This window comes from Corvus hawaiiensis, chromosome Z, assembly GCF_020740725.1.
Source record: "Corvus hawaiiensis isolate bCorHaw1 chromosome Z, bCorHaw1.pri.cur, whole genome shotgun sequence".
Classification (NCBI taxonomy): Eukaryota; Metazoa; Chordata; class Aves; order Passeriformes; family Corvidae; genus Corvus; species Corvus hawaiiensis.
In genome coordinates, this window is record NC_063255.1 from 23,512,809 (window position 1) to 23,536,967 (window position 24,159).

The 24,159-nt window shown below is 42.2% G+C and overlaps 1 protein-coding gene across 2 annotated transcripts in view; it reads right to left on the reverse strand.

Moving 5' to 3' along the window:
- Positions 1 to 143: 143 nt before the first annotated feature.
- CMYA5 (cardiomyopathy associated 5) overlaps positions 144 to 24,159 on the reverse strand; it is a 47,269-nt gene continuing 23,253 nt past the window's right edge. The window contains exons 5-13 of one of the 2 annotated variants that reach the window (XM_048292199.1): positions 22,741 to 22,763; positions 20,243 to 20,364; positions 16,104 to 16,253; positions 14,973 to 15,119; positions 11,467 to 11,611; positions 3,590 to 3,723; positions 2,702 to 2,801; positions 1,569 to 1,745; positions 144 to 729 (exon numbers count right to left, since the gene is read on the reverse strand). In XM_048292199.1, coding sequence (XP_048148156.1) covers positions 477 to 729; positions 1,569 to 1,745; positions 2,702 to 2,801; positions 3,590 to 3,723; positions 11,467 to 11,611; positions 14,973 to 15,119; positions 16,104 to 16,253; positions 20,243 to 20,364; positions 22,741 to 22,763 — 1,251 coding nt within the window. In that variant the 3' untranslated portion in view covers positions 144 to 476. Of the gene's footprint in view, positions 730 to 1,568; positions 1,746 to 2,701; positions 2,802 to 3,589; positions 3,724 to 11,466; positions 11,612 to 14,972; positions 15,120 to 16,103; positions 16,254 to 20,242; positions 20,365 to 22,740; positions 22,764 to 24,159 lie in introns of those variants that run through there. The other variant, XR_007201027.1, reaches the window with a different exon arrangement.

Here is a 24,159-nt window from a genome sequence, read left to right on the forward strand (position 1 = left end):
AAAGAATTAGCAAACAATGGCACAGGATATATCAATCTGCAGCATGTTTCAGTTGTTGAAATTTTTATACATTTTCCAAGCACATCATCTTGGACTCAGGCTCTGGCTGTCCTGGCAAATGATGAAACAGTAACTTTCATGTATTGCAGTGAGAAATGCATTTATTTCATACACGGGTTCATAATTAACTTTAAAAAGATAGCTAGCACTATCATATCTAACAAAACTTCTGTATCCCCTTAGAAGTACTGCTCTGTGTATTACTAGGTGCATGCTCCATCTGAGGAGTCGATTTTCTTCCAGGCTCAGGGTGATTATGTGTCTGAGCAGTAACTACAATTACTGACGATGTGAAGGAGAGCTGTGCACATAGCATTCATCAGTGAAGACCAGCTATCCCTTCCTGGCATACCTCTTCCTCTCTCTATCCCCTGATGCTGTATTTGTCTGTTTTCTAGAAACTGTGAAGCAGCAGATTAGCTGTGCTTCACGAACTCTGGCAGCTCCATTCCCGTGCACAGGGTAAGCACTCCAGCCTTCTCCAGGGCAAAGGCTGGGTGAGCCGCAGCAGTGAAGTTGTGCCTGATGGCAAACAGCAACAGTCCTCTCTCTGCATTGAAGAACAATAGCCTGCCACTACTGTAATCCAACAGGATGCCAATCCTGGCCAGGTGTTCCGTCACACGGACATCACTCACCACACCGGTGTGAAGAAATCTGTAAAGAAAGCTGTGGGAAAATGGAAACCAGAATACAATGAGCCTCCCCATAGCAATTTACCAGAAATAACCTTAATTCCAATCTATTAACAGGTGGCTGCATACAGCAGCCTATCACATGGCAACAGCATTTTGCTCAGTACATAGGCAAAACAAATGTGGCATTGCTTCAAGCCCTCCCTGGCACCCTGATGAGCCTTTTCATTTGGCGTCTTTGGACTCTTAGAAAAAAAGCCTCTCGGATGTTTCATTTAGCTAGTTATGCTCGTACATCCATGTGATTTCACACTGAAAAAAGCACTCTTGTTTGGATCAAGAGCACCTTTACAAAGTATCAGGGTGGTGCCTTACAAACCTCCAGCAGCCTGTGGCGCTGGCCTGCTACCACAGACTACCCCAGCACCCTGCAGTCCTGCCACAGCAGCAGGCGAGCGCCTATTGCTGTGAAGGACAAGGCAAGAGAAAACATTCCCTGTCAGGGCTTGACATTTCCTGCAGATGGAAGTACGTTCTAAAAAGGCTGCATTTATGGAAATAAATACACATGCTGGGGTTTAGTGAAGCAAATCAGGATATGAGCAGCAACAAACTAGTTCTTTAAGTTTTATTCACTGTCTGGGTGAAGCGTGTTAAAATCATCTGTTTGAGATAAATTTTAAGGTGCTTTATAAGACCTTTTAAACTAAGAGGAGGTCTAAAGATCTTACGTAGATGTCCTTTTCTTATTACTCGAATTTGCATAAATAAAGCAGAAGAATCCTTTCTGCTCTCATGATTCTTGTGGCTGACCAGCTTTATTTTCATGAAGGACAAGTAACTTCTCAAGCAGCCAGACTGACTCCTCTCTACCTGGTTTGTGTAGGACAGCATTGCATGCACCAGGAGGTATCACTCAACCCCAGGACACTGTTCTGTGTTGCTGTTTCATAGCAAATCCCAATCCTGTAGCTTCTGCAGGCAGAGACAGCAATTTCCCAGTAATGACATCCTTGAGCAGGCAGCAGTTCACCCAGGACTGAAGGAAACCTGTTTGTGAAAGAGGCATACAGTAAAGAGAGTGTGGTGGCAGACAAACCATATTGTGATATTTCTTTCAGTCACATCATGAAGCATCATGTAAAATTACCAATGAATTGCACTCTGTTGTTCTAACTGCAGAGTTTTATCAAAGATTTAACTGAGAGTCTTTTCTTCTTTGCACTGAGACGGACTTACCTAAAGGACCTCAAATTTTGAAGGCTTGTTCAAACTAGAAAGTCTGGTGGTTTATGTAAACATAGTCACAAACACCTTGTGTACATTCAGTGGTAACAGCAACAAGAAATGCTTAAACCAGTAAATCCTCATCACCTTTTAAAAAGCCATATCAGTATGGCACAAGTTATACAAGTGGACCTGTGCTTGTCCTGGACTGATAGCAATATGTCAATCCCCCTGCAGTGTTCTCAATGGATAGAGCTAGCCTGGTACAACCACGTTAACATATCCCAGGAGCACTTCCTAGTTCTCCAAAGCCACAAATACTTTGGAAAACATTACCAATAATGCCCTCAGGAGAGAAGCAAACTATGGAAGATGGATTACTTCTATCCACAATGTATTAAAAACTAAACCCACAACTCTGACCTTTTCAGGGCAGCAAAAAATTGCTTTGAGACTCTGAAGAATTAAGCAGTGACCATGGGCTGAAAAAATCGAGCAGTCCAAGTAGGTAGCACTGCTTTTGACTTCCTAGCCATTCCTTAGTGTGACACTGAATTCTGTCCAGCACCTACATCAATCCCACCACCGACTTTATTGAGATGTTGCAGTGTTTGAAAGGGGGGTTCAATTGCACAAAGTCCAGGGGCTGCATGACCAAAATGATTCAGTTCATCTACAAAATTAGTGTAATGTGAAAGATGCCTATTGGCAAAAACATTAAAGCGAGAGATACATCCTGAACCCCACAGAATGGTTGTGCCCACCATACTGCTACTCACCCAGTGAGTTTGGTTTTCTCAGGAAGGTGGATCACTGTTGCATTAGAGGAGATTTGCAATGCAGGATGGGCTGTGTCACTCAGCAGGCGAAATCGAGTTCCTGGTACAATTCAAAGAAACACCAGATCTGAGAGGCTGGCTACATTAACATGAGATGAATCATAAAATGTTAAGCAACAATTACGGCCATCTTAGCTGGACAGAGCTGTGACTGGTGGCAGGTAGGAGTGACAGAAAATTGGATGCAAATGAAAGGAGTCTTCCAAGCTGGGACAGCAGTCTAATATTCAGAAATGCAGCTAGGTGATAAAGAGGTCTTTAAGACTATGTAAGAAGGTTGAATAATTTTCAATCAACTGCTCTTTTCAAAACAGCAAATTCGAATTTTGAGGCTGATTTGGAAGAACCATACATAATTTAACACTATTTATCTGGAAATCTTGGAGTTTGAATCATCCATTATATTTTAAAACTGCTTTACATGCTTCCCCATCACTCAAACTCCATTAGGTTTTAATTGTGAGAGGTTTTCTTTAGGTCATGACAACTTTTATCTGATTGTGCTCTGTCAGATTCAAGCAAACTGAGATCCCTGAAGAATACTTAATCACTTAATCTCTCTGACAGAATTCAACATTTTTGCTTCTGAGGTCACACCAGTTTTACATAGGACATAAATACATAAATATACAAATTTCAAGTGAAGTAGTCCTGATTAAGCTAATTTTAAGCAGAAAAAAATGGATATAAATTTGATTTAATGAAATAAAAACTTCAATAACTTTGTTACAACCATATTGGGAACTTCAGGTATAATTTCCATAGAAAAATGTTTGGCTACTTTGCCCTTTCATCCCATTGTTTTGACATCAGGAAATTATGATCTACCTTTAGTTGAGATGAGAGCTGCTTCACTTTGTTCACTTGTCCCAAATGGGTTGACAGCCCTCAAGTAGAAGAAATAGTTCACATTGGGCTCCAGGGATACTTTCAGTTCAGGTTTCTTTATACAAGCGAAAGATCTGCAAATGTTGAAGATACATTAAAATGTATGCAGGTATCCAAATGAGGGAAGACTATTTTATGCCAACAGCTAAGTCCCCTAACAGTATTGTTTACTACTGAAACAACAGACAACATACAGAAACTCCAAATGAGAAAGGCAAACACTGTCTTCACTGACAACTGTGTTATGTAGGAGCTTCAGCATTTCACTTGAGGGATTGTCTTCACTTTGTCTGATGAAGTTTGAGGCCTTTGCTCATGCACCACCTTATCACCCAGTGGAGTCATTTGGTGTAATGATCACTTCAGTTTGCAGTATAATTCATCATATAAAATTTAAGCAGCTCAGAGTCAAATCCTCATCTGCCTCCTGTGAAAAGTCTGCATTTTTTACAAAATGAGTAAGTTTCTGAAGAAAACCCCCCACCTTTTAATTAATTCAGTTGCATGACAGTGAATACACTCGTGTTTTTACTACCTGGGCACATGCTACATACAAGTCCAAAAGAATCGATACCCTTATCTGAGGTGGCACAGAAATCATGCTCTTCATCATAAAATCATCATAGAATGGTGATTAACTTCTTATTAGGAACCCCTCACTCACAAATCCTTCAACAGCTAAGCCTGGGCTCTGTTTTTGTTGTGGTGCCATGCACTCTATCAGGGCAGTTTTGCAGGAGGCAGAGCAGAGGAGCTGCCCTCACACAGTGCCCTGCTTTGACTATGCTCCCCAGACTGTGCCTCAAAAACTCCAGCCCTCACATCCTGTACCCCTGGTGTCTTGACACACTGCTAGAAAGCAGGAGTCAGCACCTACATAATCTGCTTCACAGGTGCTTTTAAGTACCAGTGAAAGTATTTTAGATGGTTGGAAAGATGCCATTTTATTTTCTACATTGACAGCAGTATGAAAGATGGGCTTAACAAGTTCTCACGCAGTGGGTCTTGATTTTCCTCATTTTTTGCCTCATATGATAACAGCAAAGCCAGACAATACACATGCTCTGCATTGTATGCCTGCAGGTAAAGACTGTTTATCTGTATAAAGTAGGTTATTTCCTTCCAGAAATGCTTTTAGGAATCTACAAGGCAAGTATTTAAATTCAAGAATGGGAGACCTGCCTTTGGAGAGTGAACAAGACACTTCCCCTCCCACCTCAGGTTTCAGAGTGGAGCCCATGATGGTCTGCCACCTGCAAGCAATGCCTCTGTGAGAAGCTAGACTAACCAGATTACCTTTTCCAGCACAAATTGCTGTGACCCCAGAGGAGGTAAGGCAAGCGAGTCACCAGTCAGATCAGATCGTTGCTATTCATTAGGGGTGACTGTTTTTACGCATATATCCCACCAGAGAGCAGTACAAACTGCAGAATAATCAGTGCCCATCCATCGGGGTTTTTCACATGCCTGCGTCTGCTGCACTTATCACATCGAGGTAAAAATCTCACAGCTCTTAATGCAGCGATTCCTGCTTACACCACACAGATCTCTTTCTAGGAGGATGGCATCTTGGGGAAAGACTGGTGCTTCATCCTTATTAGTCTGTAATAGGTATTTTGCTCTGACAATTGTCATTAAAAGTGATTGAGAGCATCAAGAAAATGCACTGGGTGCTTCTGTGACCTATTCTTTCAATTTAAAAGAATTTCAGAGAGTGTGGGGCACCAGCATGATCAGCACAAGACTATGCTGCTTTTGGGGAACGTGTTACATTAATGCTGGAACCGATGCAGTAAAGAGAAGTGGTTGCAAACATGGCAGAAATTGCATGGTTTGCTTCATGCTCATGACTCACCAAGGCCCCGACCACAAGACCACTTCAGCAGGGCACTGACAGCACAGCAGGCTAGTTGTTTCTCACTGAAAGGTTTGGGGAAGAGGTGTAACTGACTGATGAGAATATGAGCTCTTTAGACTTGAGTACAGGGGACAAGAGAAAAAAAGATGGATTGAAGAAAACTACAAGATGGGAACTGAGAAAGGAGGCAAATATGAAAGAAGTGAGAGAAAGGAATAACAGGATAGAAGCAGAGGTAGGGGAAAAGAAGTAGGCACCTGAGCTTTGAAGAAATTTACCCATGCTTCCTAAGCAAGGCTTACCCAATCTGTTCCTTAAAAGCAGCACACTGACATCTTTGATGTGAATCTGAAGCACAGACCACCAGAGAGGAGTTTTGAGCAGAGTTACAAGTGAGATGAAAGAAGATATGCTAAACTATTCCTCGAAAGCTGTCTGTGGCAATATGTAGATCAGCAGGCCTTAAGCACAGTGATGCCCTGTGTACAGCTCCTTCTTCTGTCTTCTGGAAAAGGTCATGTAAGTCAGTGTCCTTCCAAAGAAATTAGGAGATCTTCTTTTTCACTATGTACTATTTATGAGATGATTAAATAATAAAACACAAAATGATTTCTAAATTCAATTAGACAGTTACATTGTGGTGTAATAAGTAGACATGGGGTATTCATATTCTGGAGTCTGGATCCCAGAGATATCTCACAGGTATTTAGAGAACATTTTGGGTCCAGTCATTTACAGAACAGAGTCAGCAATCAAAGTGCAGAGTTAGGTCTCTTACAAATAAGAAATTCTCCAAATTAGAATTTAGATGCATGTTTAAATCCGAGAGCAATAGCATGCTGCAGTTTTAATAGTGAGACAGAAGAATCTTGACTTTAAGCAGACCTGGGCTGTAAAACAGTGATCAGATTTTCAAAAAGCATTCTCAGGTTGGTAATCTATTTCAGCCAGCTTTAAGCTGCCTAAGAATAAGAGCCCATCAATTTTAGCTACGATTAAGGCTTAAAAACAGTCCTGCTGCTGCCAACTAATGAAACAGAATATGCTGACAAGAAGGAATTTCATTTGCTACATTCTGAGCCAGATCTAAGTGCAAAAGAAGCTGCATACAAAGAAGAAACTGGTCTTACTATCTATTGGCTCTCCTGTTGAGAGGGCAAGGTGAAGGGGGAGAGTTAATACTGAGGGCTCCCCAGAAATCGCAGTAGTTTATCATGCTTTAGATTGACTCTGCAAAAGCAAGGATGAGGAGAAGGTATGATTAGTGCTTCTCTTACAGCATACAGGTTATGTGTAGGAGAAGGCGAGGGAAAATGCATCCTGACTGTGTTGGTGGAAGGCTGTTTCATTTCTGATTTCTTGTAACAAGCATTACAGATGGATCTTCCTCAAGCTCACCTTAAGCAGTGAACTGTAATTTTGAAAGAAAAAGAAGTCCACCTACAACATTTCTAATGTCAGATAGTTTCTACCTTATATACACCTGCCCACTTTAGAGATGATTTGAAATGTAATAATAATGTTAGCAAAGCATGAGGCATCCTGGTCTTTAGATTAAATACTATCTTATTTGCATTGTCCTCTCAATTTCTTGGTATCGTTGATACAAAAATTAGTGTGTAGAAAGTCAAGAAACACTGAAGTTAAATATTTTAAGTATCTCCTCTCAATCCTTTCATTGTAAGAGGAATCTGTGAGACTGAAAATCCAATCTCCAAATATCAGGTATATGATATTTAAAGCAGAACAAAAAGGACTTGCATGTTTCTTCACCTTATATTATAGTAGCAGTTGTCTGCTAAATCTGTGATTTCTCTGGTTTTAGGGAAATCTGTGCTTTCATGTTCATTTCTCTCATCAGCATCCTCATTTATTTAAAGGAAGCAACATCTAGGGGATATTTTTTAATATCGCCTGAACCCAGCAAATGATATGCCGTGCAATGATTCACAACACCCTCTGTGCTATAATTGTCATTTCCACCCCCAGGATCCCACTGAAACAGTACCTCCAGAGCTGTGCTGCTATCACTGATATGGAGTTAGGGTGAAAGTATGCAAGCTTCTCAAGATGCATGTGGAAGCACACAGAAAGGGTGCACCATGAGTGGAAAAAAGCTCTTGAAGCTAAAAATAGAGAGCAAATAGCTCTGAGTTTGCTCCCAGCTGTGCCACATGCTTCCTCTCCTCTCCTCTCCTCTCCTCTCCTCTCCTCTCCTCTCCTCTCCTCTCCTCTCCTCTCCTCTCCTCTCCTCTCCTCTCCTCTCCTCTCCTCTCCTCTCCTCTCCTCTCCTCTCCTCTCCTCTCCCTCTCCTCTCCCTCTCCTCTCCCTCTCCTCTCCCTCTCCTCTCCCTCTCCTCTCCCTCTCCTCTCCCTCTCCTCTCCCTCTCCTCTCCCTCTCCTCTCCCTCTCCTCTCCCTCTCCTCTCCCTCTCCTCTCCTCTATTCCAGCTCAGGCTGATTTTGAGATTAGGTCACCAAAACACCCCCTGCTTGCTGCTATCCATGATGGCAGAGTTAGAGGGAAGGAAGGTTGTTCTGTGTTTCCAACACCTTGTTTCCTGAGCTACCAGGACAATCATGTGGGCAATGCAAGAGGAGGGAGACTTGCTCCTCTTGTCCCAGCATTAGACTTGCTCCATAAGGAGACTGAAAATTTCATTCCTGAGAAGTGTCGGTCTTGCACCGTCAGAGAGGATGACATTCAGTTACATCCACTTTCACAAGCTCACCACATGCTGCACTTATTTCTGCCTCCCTGAGTCTTATGGATTTCTCATGATGTGACACAGGCTTTCCATCTGAACAGCCTACATACCTAATCCCTGGACTACATTTCTCACAGCTTTCCATCTTCCACCCACAACTCGATTGACTTCTCAACACAAAGAGGCTGAGAAAATAGCAGAGCTCTTTAAACTGAAAGAAACATTTCAAAGCATCACTCAGAAAGATTCTGGAAAAAGATTCAACCTGAGAAGGAGCTTTAGAACCACTGCAGCAGGCCAGGGACTCATTTTTGCTGAAGATTTAAGATGATTTTATAGGAAGTCATGTCCCTCAGGTGGCAAGCTGGTAAGAAGAGAGAATGGAGAAGGGAAAACGTAGATTTGGGTAGAGTTTTTTTGGTTGGTTGGTTGGTTATTTTATGTTTTCGTTGGTTGGGATTTTGTGGCTGGTTTGTTTTGGTTTTTGACAGGATTGGAAAGGAACCTTTAGTGAGGTTTCACTTCCAGATGTGCTTCATATTCTCCCCCTGGAGAGCTGGGACTGCTCCAAGGATGTTCTTGGAGTTATTCAAAAGTTACTCCTGGGCAACTGGCTCTAGGGGGCCCTGCTTGATCAGGAGTGTTAGGTGATCTCCACAGGTCCCCTCCAACATCAACCATCCCGTAATTCTGTGGCATGCTGAAGTTTACAGGCAGCTGGCTTAGACCACATGTCTCTAGCTGTTCAGTGAGGGCCTTTCTCCCTGTTTGCTCCCTTGGCAGTGTCCTTTACCTTGAGTGAGCTTCCAGAATGACATCTGCTAAAGCAGCCTTATGGGATGGGGCCACACTGCCTTCTCCAGTACTTTTCTTGAATGTTCTTCCCTGACCTCCGCTTTCACACTGTGCCCTCTGCAGCAACTGAATGAACCTTCTAGGGTTGCTGAGAAATGTGTTTGAACTCCCACCTAAGGACTGGGAAATTGCTTAGCTGCAGGGCTGCTGCAAGCACAAAAGGCACAGGCTGTCTGTGAAAGGGCTCCACATTTAGCTGATCCCCAAGATGAATGCTGCTCAGGAAACCTGCAAAGGCCAAACTCCAAGCTTTCAAGGGAAAAAAACCAGAAGAATCTACAAGATTTGAGACCAAAATTCTGAGTGTGCATAGAGTCAGAGTTTTATTCCACCTGATATAGGTACTTGGCTTCTAGTCAAGTTGATTTCTAATTCTAAATTGCACCTTGGAGGCCTTGGATACAAGTTCTTCATCTACCAGGGGGTTCTTTTACCCACAGATTTATGTAGAAACTTAAACAGAAATATTTAAAAAAATTTATACAGCCTTGTAACAACTTGTGACACTACAGAAGATTTCCAGGTTATTCTGAGGGGGTTGATTTAGGAAAAAGAAAGAGGGAAATTGTTTTCAGGGAAAGTAAGTGGCAAAACATTGTCTTTGACGCACAAAAAGAGGTCAGAGCCCTTCTACAAATAGAGAATTTTAAACTATAGCAATTCTGAGAAAATTCATTATTTTGTCCTTTGGGAAGTTTTTACACTTGTCTCAGTAAAAGGCCAGCTTCTGCTGACAGGAAGGCCAAAAAGCCAAATGTGACTCAGTATAATTATAAACATGTTACATTTTACACAAGGTCACTTGAGAAAGCAAATGGGTCTGTTCTGGAAGCTTTTTTGCCACATTTATCACCACACAAGAAAACACTTGGTGTTACCGACACCTTGCTCATGGATTACAGGAATCAGCACAGTGTCTGGTTTAGTTTTGAGAAAAAAAGTCAATTTCAGATAACAGCACAGAAACTTGAGGGCAAACAACCAGCATATGTTTTGGGAGCAGCTCCATTATCTTTGACCAACAGCAACTTTGGCAGGTTGACAGGGACCTGGTGGCCTCAAGAAATATGTACAAAACAGAGCAGGTCCCTCTGAGAGGCAGGAGAACTGGGCAAGACCTCTCCTTGACTGCAGTAATGCAGCACACTGGTACTGCATGATAAAAAGTCTCCCACCCACACAGAAATTTTTAATTTCAGTTTTCAGCCTACTTTTGTAAGGAGCAAGGCATGCAGAGTTTCACAGTTGTACTTCTCTCCTACAAAGCTATGAACGCTTTAGTCCACTTAACTAATTATGACTGCAGGGCATGGAGCCCTTCCCTCCTCTTCATGGAGCTCGTCCCTCTCTGCCCAGTCTCCCTGACGCCCATGTTAACTAGCCCATAGGTGAAGACCTTAATCAGGCTTCTCAGGAGGTGAAAAAGACAACCACAGATGGGCTGAGGCTCTTTCACAGATTCCTGTATGGCAAGTCACCCCTCTCCACCTCCCAAAACTTCTCAGACCTTTGCAACTATATTTTGCTGGAATATTGTTGTCACCGTTTTTAAAAAGCAAACAAACAAAAACTCCCAAGCCCCAAGGACATATATACCACCATGTAATTCCGTGCCTACAGCCGAGGGCTGGAACTAGATGATCTTTAAGGTCTCTTCTAACCGAGGCTATTCTAAGATTCTATGATTCTGCAATAGTTTTCTCTGCATTTCCGCACAGTGCATAGTTCCACGGCTCAGTGGTGCCGACATCCCTCCCTATCCTCTCCTCTATGCAGCACAGGCTTAGCATAGGGGAAACCAGAACGGGTCTGGCATAAACAGCCACTACCCCTAGTTTCAAAGCTACTCTTGGAGCCCTGTGGCATGCCTGCACAGCCAGGCAGCACTGAGCTCAGCTGTGCGTTGGGAGGCATCCGCACACACGTCCAGACAGCACAAATGGGTCACCAGTGTTACTGGGACACCCGTGTCGCCCTTGCTGTGCCCAGAGCTGACTTCTGTCTTGCTCTCCAAAAAGCAAACTGGGCCATGCTCCTCCACCACTCGCCTTCCCATGGAGCTGCCCTGCTCTGCCTTGTCCTGGGGCCGCTATTGCTTCCCCGACCAGCACAGCCTCGCAACTTCTGGTTGACTGCAGACAGCACCACATCTCCAGGGTTTTGGCCCCAAATCAAAGGGATTGTCCGGTTAAGCAGAATAAAAAGGAAGTATTTTTATGTCTCACCCTAATCTCACAGATTAGTGCCTGCCCCTTAAATGCCTCAGCACACAAAAGCAGATTTCTTCCTTGCATGGCTGCAGGCAGAATAATCTCTTACGTAATGACCCGCAGTCAGGGGGATGGTCATTAGCGTCTGCCTAATCTGACCAAGGGGCTTTAGTGGCTGCGGCACTGACCTGAGTCCTTCTTCTTCCGGCGAGTGCTGCCGGCAGTATTCCAAGATGAAGGACTCGGCAGACACGGATGCGGCACGCCAGCGGACAGTGGCTGTGTCCCAACACACGGTGCAGTCCTCGGCCTTGATGGTGGGCACAGCGGGTGCTGGGGACACAAGGACACGTTAGCTGTACTGCGAGGAGGGTGCCCGGAGGGGGATCTTTGCAGGGGAAGGAACAGTCACCTCCTTGAAAACCCACGCCATAGTTTTTTTCCCCATCTAGCAGTGATCTTTTGCTTGTTTGTATTCAAATGGCAGAGGGGTACATTACAGGGAAAACAAAACAAAACAAAAAAAAACATGCTGGGAAAGTCATTGTGAATAGCTGTGCATTTGTCAAATCCTTATAATGATAGATTTTTATGCCTTTCCTCAAGCAATGTTTCCTCATTTCTGCCAATCCGCAAGGAGCAGAGCACGGAGGCACTGCCTACAGCTCTCCCTGCATCACCTCAGTCCTGTCCTCAGCAGTCCCTGCATGAGCTGCATCAGAAGCAAATGTGCTGCTGCAAAAATGACAGGGAGATGCTGACTTTCTGTTTAATTATGTCCTGGTTATTTTTGCAATGCTAAAATTTGGTCCTATAATTTCTCCTTTGTAGAGATTCTGTTTATGAGCTACAGGCCCAACTGCAAGACAGAAAACTGAATGTAAAATAATGCACTAGCTGCAATTAATCAAAAGCTATTGTGTGAAACTGCACATTCAACACTGTAGACTGAAAATGGATCAGTTGTATTCTCCTGCTTTTTCCCATTCTGGGAAATAGCTACAGAAAACACCTTATGACCTGTTGTGAAACTCACATACACAGTCCTAATACCAATTATAGAAGAAAGGTTATTAATTTAAAAAAAAAAAAAAGGTCATAAAAATTAATTTTACTTTTGGAGTTCCAAATAGGAGACCTAAAACAAAAGTAGGGATTAGATGATTTTATGATAAGGTAATCTAATAGAACTGCAGAAAACATTCCAGATGCATTCTGGTTTTTAAGAAGAATTTTTTGCTGTTACTAGAAAAGGAAAGAAAAACACCCCCATGTATTTACCAGTTTCCTGGTTTAGTGAAAATCAGGAGGTTAGCAGTTCAGGTTAAGATTTACTTTATGTTTTACTACAGGAGCAGCTAATATACGTATTCAGCAGAACAGTGAATTTGTGGATAGAGCATCATCTGGTAATACCTCCTTGTAGCTTCCTTAGCAATAGTTCCTTAATTCTTTTCTGAAAAATTTGATTATTGTTTCTAAATGCATCCTTCCTAAAGAATGAAAAATTAAGAGCTGAATCCCCTAATACTTGCATTCAGCAGCTCACACACATACCTACATCTATGTATGTCACAGGACATGAAGCTTTTTTTACTGTAATTTGAAAGTATCTGTCTAAAGAGTAGCTGGAGTGAGCATACCAGAAAACGCTTCTGAGATTTTTAAAATTAATTGCAGCTAGAATACAAAATCTAATTTCATTGTAATATTCTGGAACTCATAGAAGTGATTGCGGAAGAGGCAAAGAGCCAACAGGGTGAGAATCACGCAGGTTTTGAGCAACAGCAGAAGGTGCATTCACTTCTGTGTCTTTAGGATTCCAAGGAGAGATCACCAGGAGATCAGTTGCGGGGGAGGGGTCAGGGGGGTGCAGGGATACTTCCTGCCTTCAGCATCATTCCCTCACAGAAAATACTGTTTGGAAACAGAATGTTCCTCAGCAGAGGGAAGGACACGCTGTGAGTCTGGGAGGTGGAGGAGCACGCATCAGGGGGTTCTGGGGAGATGCCAAAGCAGCATCTACCTGCATTCCCCACAACTCTCCAGGCTACAGTGACACCTCCATGAGTGCAGTGCCACCAGAGAAATTTTATGGGGGTTCTCATCAACTGGAAGAGTCACAGCTTTGTTCAGCTATTAATGTGTATGTTCCTGTAATTGCATATAAGAGCAAATTATTTTCTTGGATGTGCCAATTCTTAACCTGAATTACTAAAAGTAAATTCTACGTTCTTGCTTCTGAGTTCATTCAGCTGCTTTAAGAGTTGAAATATTTTATCTTTATATCAAAGCAGCTGGACTCTCACTGAAGAACTGGTGCTCTTTTCCCTGCCTTTGCTGTTGAAGAAATGCAGCAATTTTGCATCAGTCAGTGCTCAGCAGTGTCCCCAGAAATCCATCTGGGGCTCATGCACTTCAGAGGGAGTTCAACTGAGCTTTGAGGGAAGGTGTTTAATAAGCCCATATTTAACCTAGTTTATTTGTTTTCTTAAAGAATCAGGCTGAAGGAAGCCATTAAAGAGTCATGTAAATTAACTTTTCATTGAAGGCTTCAGTTTTTAGGAAAAAATATGGTGAGCGTGATACCAAAAGACAGAGATTTCTTAAAAAATAATGGTCTCAGAAAGGTGAAACCCTCTTTTTAAATTATGATATATTAGCTACTAATAACTTATCTTTATTTGTGCATTTGGCAGAAAGTGTGCACCATGTGCACAATTGCATTGCTGAGGCCAAAAATTTGAATTTCCACTTCAAGCTCTCTGGAAAATAACCTTTGTTAAAATATGAATCGCAAATTAAGTATCAGGGAGAATTATCAACAGATTTGCAGTCTAGTAGATTAAGCAAAAGGCTTGAAGCTATGGCTGCTGCCAAGTGATTTCAACAAGAAACTCAAGTGTGGTACAGAATTTTTTACTATGAATTGTTAAATATCCTTGCCGGTATTTGTGACTGCAGGAGTGGAATAATTGTTTTTATCCTGTAGCACTGAAAAAATTGTCTGGCAGGAAGGCCTCAAACACAAGGATGCTTCTCCTTGCTTTTAATTCAAGAAGCAATAGTTTTGTCAATACAAATTATCAAAGCAATTAATGCTCAGAAAAATTTATCAGTCAAGGGAAGCTCATAAGCAATACTCATCTAGTTACACATCTCAATTTATACTACTTAAACAACAGCAGAGCCTCTCAGCCACACCTGAGATTTGTGTCCCACTGAGCAAGACACAGCATGTAAACTCAGTAAAGCAGTCCTTCCCTTCAAAAATTAATAGCTTAAATCAATGCAACATAGATGTATCAGGTGGATGGAAGAGAAGCAAAACATGCAGCCATCTCCTCCACAGTGGGCAGGAGAGGGAGCAGCAGCAGGGAGCAGCCAGGTGGTTTTGCCAGAGCTTCCCTGGAGCACTGCAACACACTCAGAAGATAAATACACAATGTGCTGCCCTGATGCCGCAGTCATGTGGCCCAACACTGGAAATATATTCAAATCTGAATGCCTTCAAGTCTCCTCTCAGAAGCAATTATGTCACTATCTCTTGGCAAATAAAGAAATGACCATGAACTGCCTGCTATCTGCCAGATGGGGTAAATGAAGCAGTTCCTTCTGTGTCAGTAACACTGTGGACTAAATTCGTCTAAGGACCTGAAACTTGTAATAATCAAGTGACAAAGTATGTACTTACCTGTTTTAAAAATGGCTTTTTCACTGGGTAAACTGCAGCCTGTGCCATTGACAGCCATGACCCACACACTGTAGCAGCGATCTGGCTCCAGGTCCTCCAGAATGCAGTGGCTCTCTTTCACTGTCACTCTGTACTCTTCCACTAAGACTAGGAGAACACACAGGTGCACAGGACATCACACTCAGGGTTGCACTGGTAGGGCTTAGAACTGAGCCTCTCAAATAACATATTAAAACTGGTCAATTTAAAAAATCCAGAAATTATCACTAGCTGAGATCTCCATATTTTGTTCTGACTCGTTTTTGACAGAAAGGTTTTGATGTGCCCTTGAGCTGAGTGTACGCAAATGCCATTCATGGCAAGGGGAGATTACTGCCCTCAGTCCTACTGGACTGCAGGTTTGGGAGATGCAACTAGCAGTTACCAACCCTGGTGTCACCACTATGTATCAATAATTTCTCATAATGAACTATATAGCACTTATCTATCAATGACATATTACAAAAAGCCCTTAATATCCTTTAGCCTGCACATAAAAGCACACATGGATTTGTGCAGAGCCTGGTCACTAAAAGTGACTTTATGTTCTATTTTGAGCTTTTTAATGAAGGAGCACTTCAATTCCCTTTACTAAATTTCAATTTTTAACATTTGAAATATTTTGAAAAAAATCTTTGTCTACATGTGGAAATACTGACTACGTTTTCCCAATGCTTTTTCAATGAGGACATATTTCTGAAGCACATGCAGGGTCCCAAAAACCCAATGAAACCTGTCCCCTTGGGAACTCTTGTCTGCAGTCTCCATGAGTACCAATGGGGCAGCATGGACACATCCTCTCTGATGGTCAGACCTCTTCATGAAAAGGCACTTCAACAGGTGAAAACAACTGCCCTTGACTTTACAGTGATATTATCTTGCATTTGGGGGGACAAAGGGGAGGAGAAGAAACAGCATCTTCCTCATGATCTCCTCCACCACTGCCCATCTTTTGTTCTATACATGATGTCTTCACAGCCATTCTTCTTTCCTTGTCCTGGGCACACCCCTGCAGCTCATCCCCCCCCCTCTGCTTACCCCAGGCCAGGGCAGAAAGGACTCCTGCAATTGCAAAGGCAAGACCTTACGCACCTCCTGCATCTTTGCTGGCTTGCAGCTCCTCCATACAGTAGACCTGGAAGCAGTCAATGGTATCCCCGTCGTTCACAGCCCAGTAGACAGCAATGGATGTGCTGGTGGCTGAGTTCGGCTCCTGAGGTACGACAGTCGGTGTCTGTGGGACTGAGAGGAAAGTCTCCCACTGTTATACACAGCTCTGTGTTTTCAGCCAAATTACCTACAAATTCATGAGTCAACCCAATTGCTTATTTTCACTCAGGTTGCTTATTTCCACAGAGCAAGTACAGCAGGACAAACAGAATACTGGTTCAGTTTTAGAGCAACAGGTCCTCATAAACCAGGAACAGAAGAAAGTATCTGCTCAGCATTGGAAGACCCTATTTCCCTCACAGTCTGAACAAAGTAAGACACAGTGCTAGTACTAAGTCCACCCAAACCCGGCGCAGAGCGTGTGCCTACGCCCTCCACCAGAGAGAGATCTGTGTACTGATCCTGGAAATGTGGGCAGGGGAAAGGACCTGCCACACCAGGAAGGGATTCATGCAGTGTGTCAGTGCTGCTGATGCTGACAGCAGCAGGGATGTCCTTCAGGCAGAGAAGGCTCAAAATGCACTGGAAAGCAGGAGGGTACCTGCAGCCCCGGGTCTATCCCTACCCTGGGGTGGACTACTACTGCACACACACAGCTTGGCACTCCTCCTGCCACGGTCACTTCCCCACAGAGCCAGGGGACTGAGAATCCTTAGTGTGCAGGTGAACCTGAATTCTGCAAAAGCACCCGAACCCCATGGGGCTTCCAGGATCATTCCTCACAAAGTGCTTCAAAGATTTCAAAGGCTCCCCAGATTTCACACAAACTTTGTCTCTTGATCGACACAGATCCAACCCCAGATGAGATATTGTTTCCCTCTGTGATTATGTCATAAAAGAGAGGGATGAGAAAGAAAGAAGCAAAAAGCCCCAAAAGATGATAATTGTTAAAGTGATTGCAGGGAACGAAAATACATGGCTCTATTTCTTCACCCAGTAAATTTCCATATTTCATGAATTCTCTTAGAATCTCAGCAGAAAGCTTTTGCTTTCTTTCAGTTATCTCCACAGTAGTGATGATGATCCCCTGTGGCATGAACAAGGCAAATGCAGATGCTGGCTGTTTCCTTATGATTTATACAGAGAGCTACCAGTACAGTAGCATTACATCTGCTTCCCATTGAAAAAAATTATCCTTCTTATTGCTAAAAACAATCCTCATTTTGTCTTTTGACTGCATCTAGAGTTGGCAATTAAAAAATTTATCATCTTTAGGAAAATACTTCCTTTCAGTGGACGTTGTGGGTAAACCATTTTTTTTCCCCATGAAGTTGCCTAGAAACCACTATTTTTGATCACAGAAACCCCACAGTTGCAAGATTTATTATTATGCCAAATCTGAACAGAAGCTAGTTTATTGAATGAAACTTCTGAAAAAAAATCGTAGATCAAAATTCAGTTCAGCAACGTTGAGAAACATTTGATTTCTAATTTCCTTTTGCTTAATATGAAACAATTTGAAAAGAAGCAATTTCGAAACAAGAAGCTGAACTGTTCAGAAACAGAATCTTTGTGCATTGTACTTTTTTAAGTGGTCCCTTTTAAAGTGAATTTTAATCAAAAAATGAGGTATTTGCAATATGAGTTTGACTAAATTATATTTTTCAACAGAAAAGTGGGATGTTCTCATCAATTCAGTTTTCATTGAAGTGCTGTGGTGTAAGGAAGTTTTCCATTGTGCTACGTAATCTCCACAGCCCCGGGAGAAAAATAATAATCCATATGTTTTCCGATGTAACGAGAAACAATATTTCCTTGGTTATGTGTAGTTGAAGAAGGAGAGCAGATACATTCCTCTGTGACTCTATGGGAAACTTTTTTGCAATCAGCAAAGGTCCTTGCCTTCCAGTATAAAAGGCCAGGACTTGCAGTGGGCTTTGGAAAGAATGATTTTCAAATTTTTAAATTATTCCCACTCTTCTATTCCCAGGCAGAACCTGGGTTCCATTATGCTCAATGGTATGCTGCAAGGGTTTTTTATGCTAATGCATTTCTGAATGGAAATGGATTACATGAAAGAAGGAAGAATACGAGGGAAAAGGGCATTTCATTAGTGGATATGGAAAACTGGGAAATGGAGGGCATTTTGAAGGAAACATGTTTCTGAAGTGGTGAAAATAATGTTTTATGAAATTGTTCAGTAAAACACCGTATTTTCTGAAGGAAAATACATGGATTGAAGAAACCTGGCATGTTCATAGGCATTCCGTCATATGGCTTAATTCAAATAAAATTCTGAGTGTCTTAAAATGGTCGTCAGTATGTGAAAAATTAATGTATTCAAGCCATTCAATTCCTAATCAAGTTTCATGTATGCATGTAACTATTTTCCTTCAGGGAGGGTGTAACCTTGAAAAAACAAACTATCAAATAAATAAGAAAAAACTCATTGAATTTTTTTTGTCTACTGCTTGCCAAAGTAAAAATCACAATAGCAGTTTAAATACTTTGCAGTAAAGGTGAAGACAGGTATGCCTAGTTATGTTAGAGATTAAGTAAGTATAAAGAATAAGGACCTTTGAAGATCTCTTACTAGTGGACAGTTATTCATCTGCAGTTTGTCAAAGCAAACTGGTCTGGAGCCAGCAAACACAGTAGCTAATGCAAACTAACTCAGAAAGCAGGCTTCAGCAGTTTAGGGAAATATATGTTGGAGTGGCTTGTGGGAAAAAGAAATACATGGATCTCTCCACCTGTATGACCTTGCCAGTAGGCAGTAGCCTAGGAGGAATGAACGGTTGCACCCACGGGACTGCAAGAGGAAGTTTGGGAACTAAGCCAAGACACATAGCACATTTACACCAGCAAGTTAACTGACAGAGTGAGTTACAAAAGTGGTTGTTTTATCTGACTTCCTAAAAAAATGACACTGCGATAATGCTGCATGCACAAATGCCTGTCCAACTTCACCTGAGAAACTTACAAGTGCCACAGGCAAATTCATATACATCTGACAAGGACATTAACATCTCAGATATATTTGAGTTCCTCCAGGTCTAATAAAAGTAGTGGTGTGAAGGAGAGAGACAATCTCCTTATACTGACACTGCTAAGTGCACTCAGCCCTTATTAGACACACCAGAGAGTCAGCACAAGGTGGGCACTTCTCTATGGTACCATTAGTCACTTGAAAATCCAGCCAGTGAACAAAGCACCTTAGGGAATCTAATGCTCCAGTTTCAGTGCTCAGGGACCAAACACATGAGAAAGGGGCTTCACTTCAAAAGCCAGGGAGTGACTATGCTGGCAGTGGTGCATGTGATGATGAATGGGGGGCCACAAAGCCTGACAATGAGATGTGACATCCCTAAACCAATGTTCTCTTGAAAAAGAAACCCCGGAGTGAGGTCCCATTATGAAGAAAATGAACCACAAAATGGTGCTGACAAGATCTTCGTTGACAGCTGTCCAGATCTCGATAATACACCTATATACACAGGCAGAGCAGAAAGCTCGGTCAGGCTCTTTAAAGGACATGAAATATCAGACAGAGATAAGTAAACCCCTTTATCATGTGCAATTTTCATTACCAGCCTCCCAAGCAGAGGCTGTTTCCAGCTATAGTTAACCACTTTCCCTTCACATCCCTTGGGAGTTTCAGGTGCCTCCATTCATTTGTGACAAGTCCAGGGACCTCAACCATCAACCAGCCCGCTGCTCTCATTCCAACACCAGGCATTCTGGGGTTGCCATCCTCAGAGGAAGAGAGCTCAGGAGACCCATTGATTGCTTCTTCTATCTCTGCATGCAAGTAAAAGCAACTTTTTTAGCCCCAGGAGATTTACAGATAGAGACCTTCAGCTTGTCTGAGGTACAGATGTCTGAAATGATGCAAGAATCCCCCAATTTAGCATTCCTCCCTCTGTTGCTCATCTTACTGTACCTACTATAAGCCAAACACTTGTGCACAATTAAACTTCATTTTACATTCAACTCTGATTGCTAATTACAAGGTTTGGAAATCTACACTTCTCAAATAGATTCTATTTTTAGCTTCCTAAAATTTCCAAAGCATTGCCAAAATGTCAGGTTTTGTGAAGACGATATCCAGAGTTTCTTACCAGCCACGTGTTGTAAGGAGTGTTGGTTGCTTTGTCCTGGGCTGTCCGCATAGTGCTCGAACAGAGAAAAAGCACTGGGCACCTTCTCTAAAGAGAGAGTGGTATCCATCGCAGAAAGTAACCTAATTGAAAGAAAACACATATCTGTCTGTCGTGGCCAGTGAACATACACTACAAGGGACAGAGAGTGCTCAGTAAGAAAAGTCCCTAGTGCCACAGGAACCAGTTTATGTTAAGGTGACCAGAAAGGCTTCCCCCAGGATGCGTTGTTCGGCTAGGTTAATCTATCCCAGTTCGGATTCCCCGGTTGGCTGTCAGCCTCTACCCCTCGTCACTCCCTCAGAGCTTTCCCATTGGTCCCTATCCCCTGGTCCCGCCTTTCCCCACGCGCAGGTAAAACCGTGAGCTTCGGGATCACGTTTGTATTTGCCTCTGTGACCTTTGACCGCGTAGCAGCAATGAGTGCTGCTGCCGGAACGCACGCAAGTGCCCTTCTGGACTCTTTGCTACCGACTGTAACACTGAACCCACCCGTGCGGCTGTGGGGGCACGCGGGACCCCACGGAGCCGGGCAGGGACGGTATTATCTGTCCATATAAATTCTTTGTGGAGGACTGTTGCATAGTTTTCCAAAGGCCAGAAGCAAAGACCACGTGACTTGCACTTCTCTAAATATTTCCTGTGAACTTGAGGACAGCATGTAAGGAGAAGCTGTTTCCCTGATTTTGAACATTTAGACTGCAGTTTCGAGTCAGGAGCACAGTGAGAGTGCACACAACCCACGAGAATGTGAAGGTGTGGAAGTTCACAGCAAGACTCTGAAGAGCATGGGCTTGGAGCTTGCTAATGCAGTGCCTTTAAAGGTTACAAACTTAGAGCTAACTACAGCAGCTGACTCCGGAGATGTAACGTAAAGCAGCTGCTTGTGGCAAGCCAAAAAACATGAGAAAAATAGATTACATTTAATTAGCCCATACTTGCTGGGTTCATTATATGAAAAAAACCCAAAACATTTTTAACTCTGGGACAGAAGCAGCCTCAAGAAAATGGAAGAAATTTTTTTTTCAAGGCGTCTGAATTTTGTCATTTTCCCCTTCATTTTTTTCAGTCACTGAAGTAGTTAATTATGCATAATATTAGCAAAGCACAGCAAATATAAAATACACTTTCTTTAGAAAAACATGCATTGTTAAATAGACTTGTTCTTAATCTATTTTAGGTTAACAGGTATTATCAAACTAAAGTTAAAACCAAGACCATGCACCAAACAGAATAAACTTTATTGTGTAAGTAAAGAAGATCAAGTGGACAGAAAGCATCGGAAAATCGTTTCGTCTCATTTTACCTGCTCTAATCATATGCAGTAAACTAAGTGCAGATACATGGCCAGACAGTTTGACTTGCAACAGGTGAGTCTAGATTTATAGTTCTAATTTTGGAGATTAATAGAAACCTTGAAGGGGTGTTTGTCACATTCTCTTCAGATCTCTCTCCTGGGGTTGTAATTTGACTGCAAACTGAAACCCTGGTGTTACTGTTATGCCCCAGTCCATGTCAGCATGCATATCCCTGTGATGGCTGAGGCAGCACTGACAAGGGTATGTTGGATTTGCACTGCGCAGTGCCCAAGCCCTCTGGGGAAAGTCAGGGGTGGTGGGGTGGGTAGTGCAGTTTGGGGGGCTTGCACGGGAGAAGCCTGGAACCAACCGCTCTGAATGTTTCTCTTTTACCCTAGAAAATTTATTTGGGGAATATGGGCTTATGATTAAACACTTCCCTCATAAAGGATGGGACTCACCAAAGTAACTCCCTTGAGAAAATCCCACATGGCAGAAAGCTGTTTGTGATTGTATGCATTTACCGTTGTGTTCAGGCAGACCATGATGCAGCCATGATGAGGCACCAGCCCTCCAACACACCCTGAATTAGGCAGTACCAGTGGAGAGCCACAGGAAAACATCAGCTCATAGTCTTCTAGTCAGGTTTGGAAATCTACTTAATCTCATTTTTCTGGAGTTGTGTTCAAGAAACATAGTCCAACTTAGTCCAACTACCTGTATTGCTTTGTGTTACAACCTTTCAGAGACCAAGTGATACAGAACCAGACTAGTGAAAAAAGAAACATATCAGTGATATATCTGATCAGTCAAAAAGGTGGACACATGGTCAAAATGGTTATTGTATATGTATGTATAGTGATAACTACAAGGAGCGTCTGTTTAAAAATGTCTGGCAGAGGTTTAAAATTGAGCTGATGTTTTAACATGCTATTTGTTTAATTAATGCATTACAGAACATGTGCAAAACACTTCAAAACCAGTCAGTTACAGCAAGTAACAAGTATAAAGCCACTTTTCTAAATTTCATTATTTGCAAGGTTTATAAAGGTAGCTCTGATTACTAGCAGTGTGTTTTCAAAGCTTGCAAATACTGAATGAAGCATCTAGCATGCTAGGCCTAATGCTCACTACAGTACACTTAACCCATACTTCATGTACCTTTTATTCAATTCTTTAGATGACTAGGAAGAGAAGGAAAAAAAAATGTTAATGGTTTTCAAAAACCCCCAAAGTGCTGAAAAGCCAATCATGGTCATCTAACAGTCTTTCTACTCTCCACAGACATAAAACACACAGCTTTATTGACTTGAGGTTGTGTGGAATGCTGTGCATTCACACCAGCAGAGAATTTGTTTCCTTAGGAATATTTCATTTCAAAGCTCTGGCTCAGCAGGGTATTAGAGTATAAATCTTGTTTTAAGTGCCTGAGGGTTCAGTATTCAATATCTAGGTTTAAAGATGGAGCATAGTCAAGTACTTTCTTAAACCACGACTTTTAGAGAAAGAAATCACTTGCATGTTAAGAATAGTTAAATCCAAATTCTGGCTAAAATGTCCTTCATAACTTCTTATTACTAAAAGCTATGTGAGATTTATACTTATAGAGTGAGAGTTTGTCCCATGCCCCAGGAATCTTCAGCTAATGTTTCCTGGCCTGTGAACAAAAAAGTTCCTGTCCTTTATCACTAACAGAAGGGAGCAGGGAATCTAGTAATTTTCATAGCCCTGCAAAAGAATTACAGATTACAAAGTTATCATTTTGCCAAAGCACTGACCCTCACAAAATCAGGAAAATAATCTAGATTTTTCGTCCCTCCCAAAATAGCTAATCTACCACAACATTCCCTTGGTTACAGGATACTACAATGTTGTGTGGCATGGAGCAGGGAAGAAAGCCAAATATTGGTCCATCATTTCTGTAGCTGCAGGGTGTATATGGGCTGGGCACTTGTATTTCAGAAGCTGGTTTATTTTGCATGAGTGATCAGTCTTTAGACAGTAATTTGACGTTTTATTTCTGGCATTCTGGATCATTTCTCTGCAACTTCCAGACCACATGCTAATTCCATAACGGGGGAAGATTATTATCCCAGAAACTCCATCATCCTCTTTGAGACTCCATTACCTCTTTGAGGTAATACACTTGTAGAGAGAAGAAAGTACCATGGCTCACTTAAGGACAAGTCTTGCAGCACAAGAATAGTATTGGAGGACACAGGACCTGCAACACCCTCTGAACAAAGTTTAATACAGACTAATGACTGTATGAGTTAGGCAGGCCCAGTCGTGTAGATTCACTGGAGAAGTTTTTAACATCCAGAAAGAACCATTAGAGACATGCACCTCACATGCAGAGCCTTCAGCCTATCCCACTGTCGTGGTTTTACCCCAGTCAGCAACCAACACAGCCCCTCTCTGTTTTTCAATAGTAAGTATTTATCACAGCCTCAGTAATTTGAGTGCATAAATACTGCCCATCTGCTCATTAAAAAATACACCAAAACAACAACAACAAAACCCTCAAACAACAACAACACACACCAAAAAACCCTAAAACCCAGAAACAATTTTACTTTT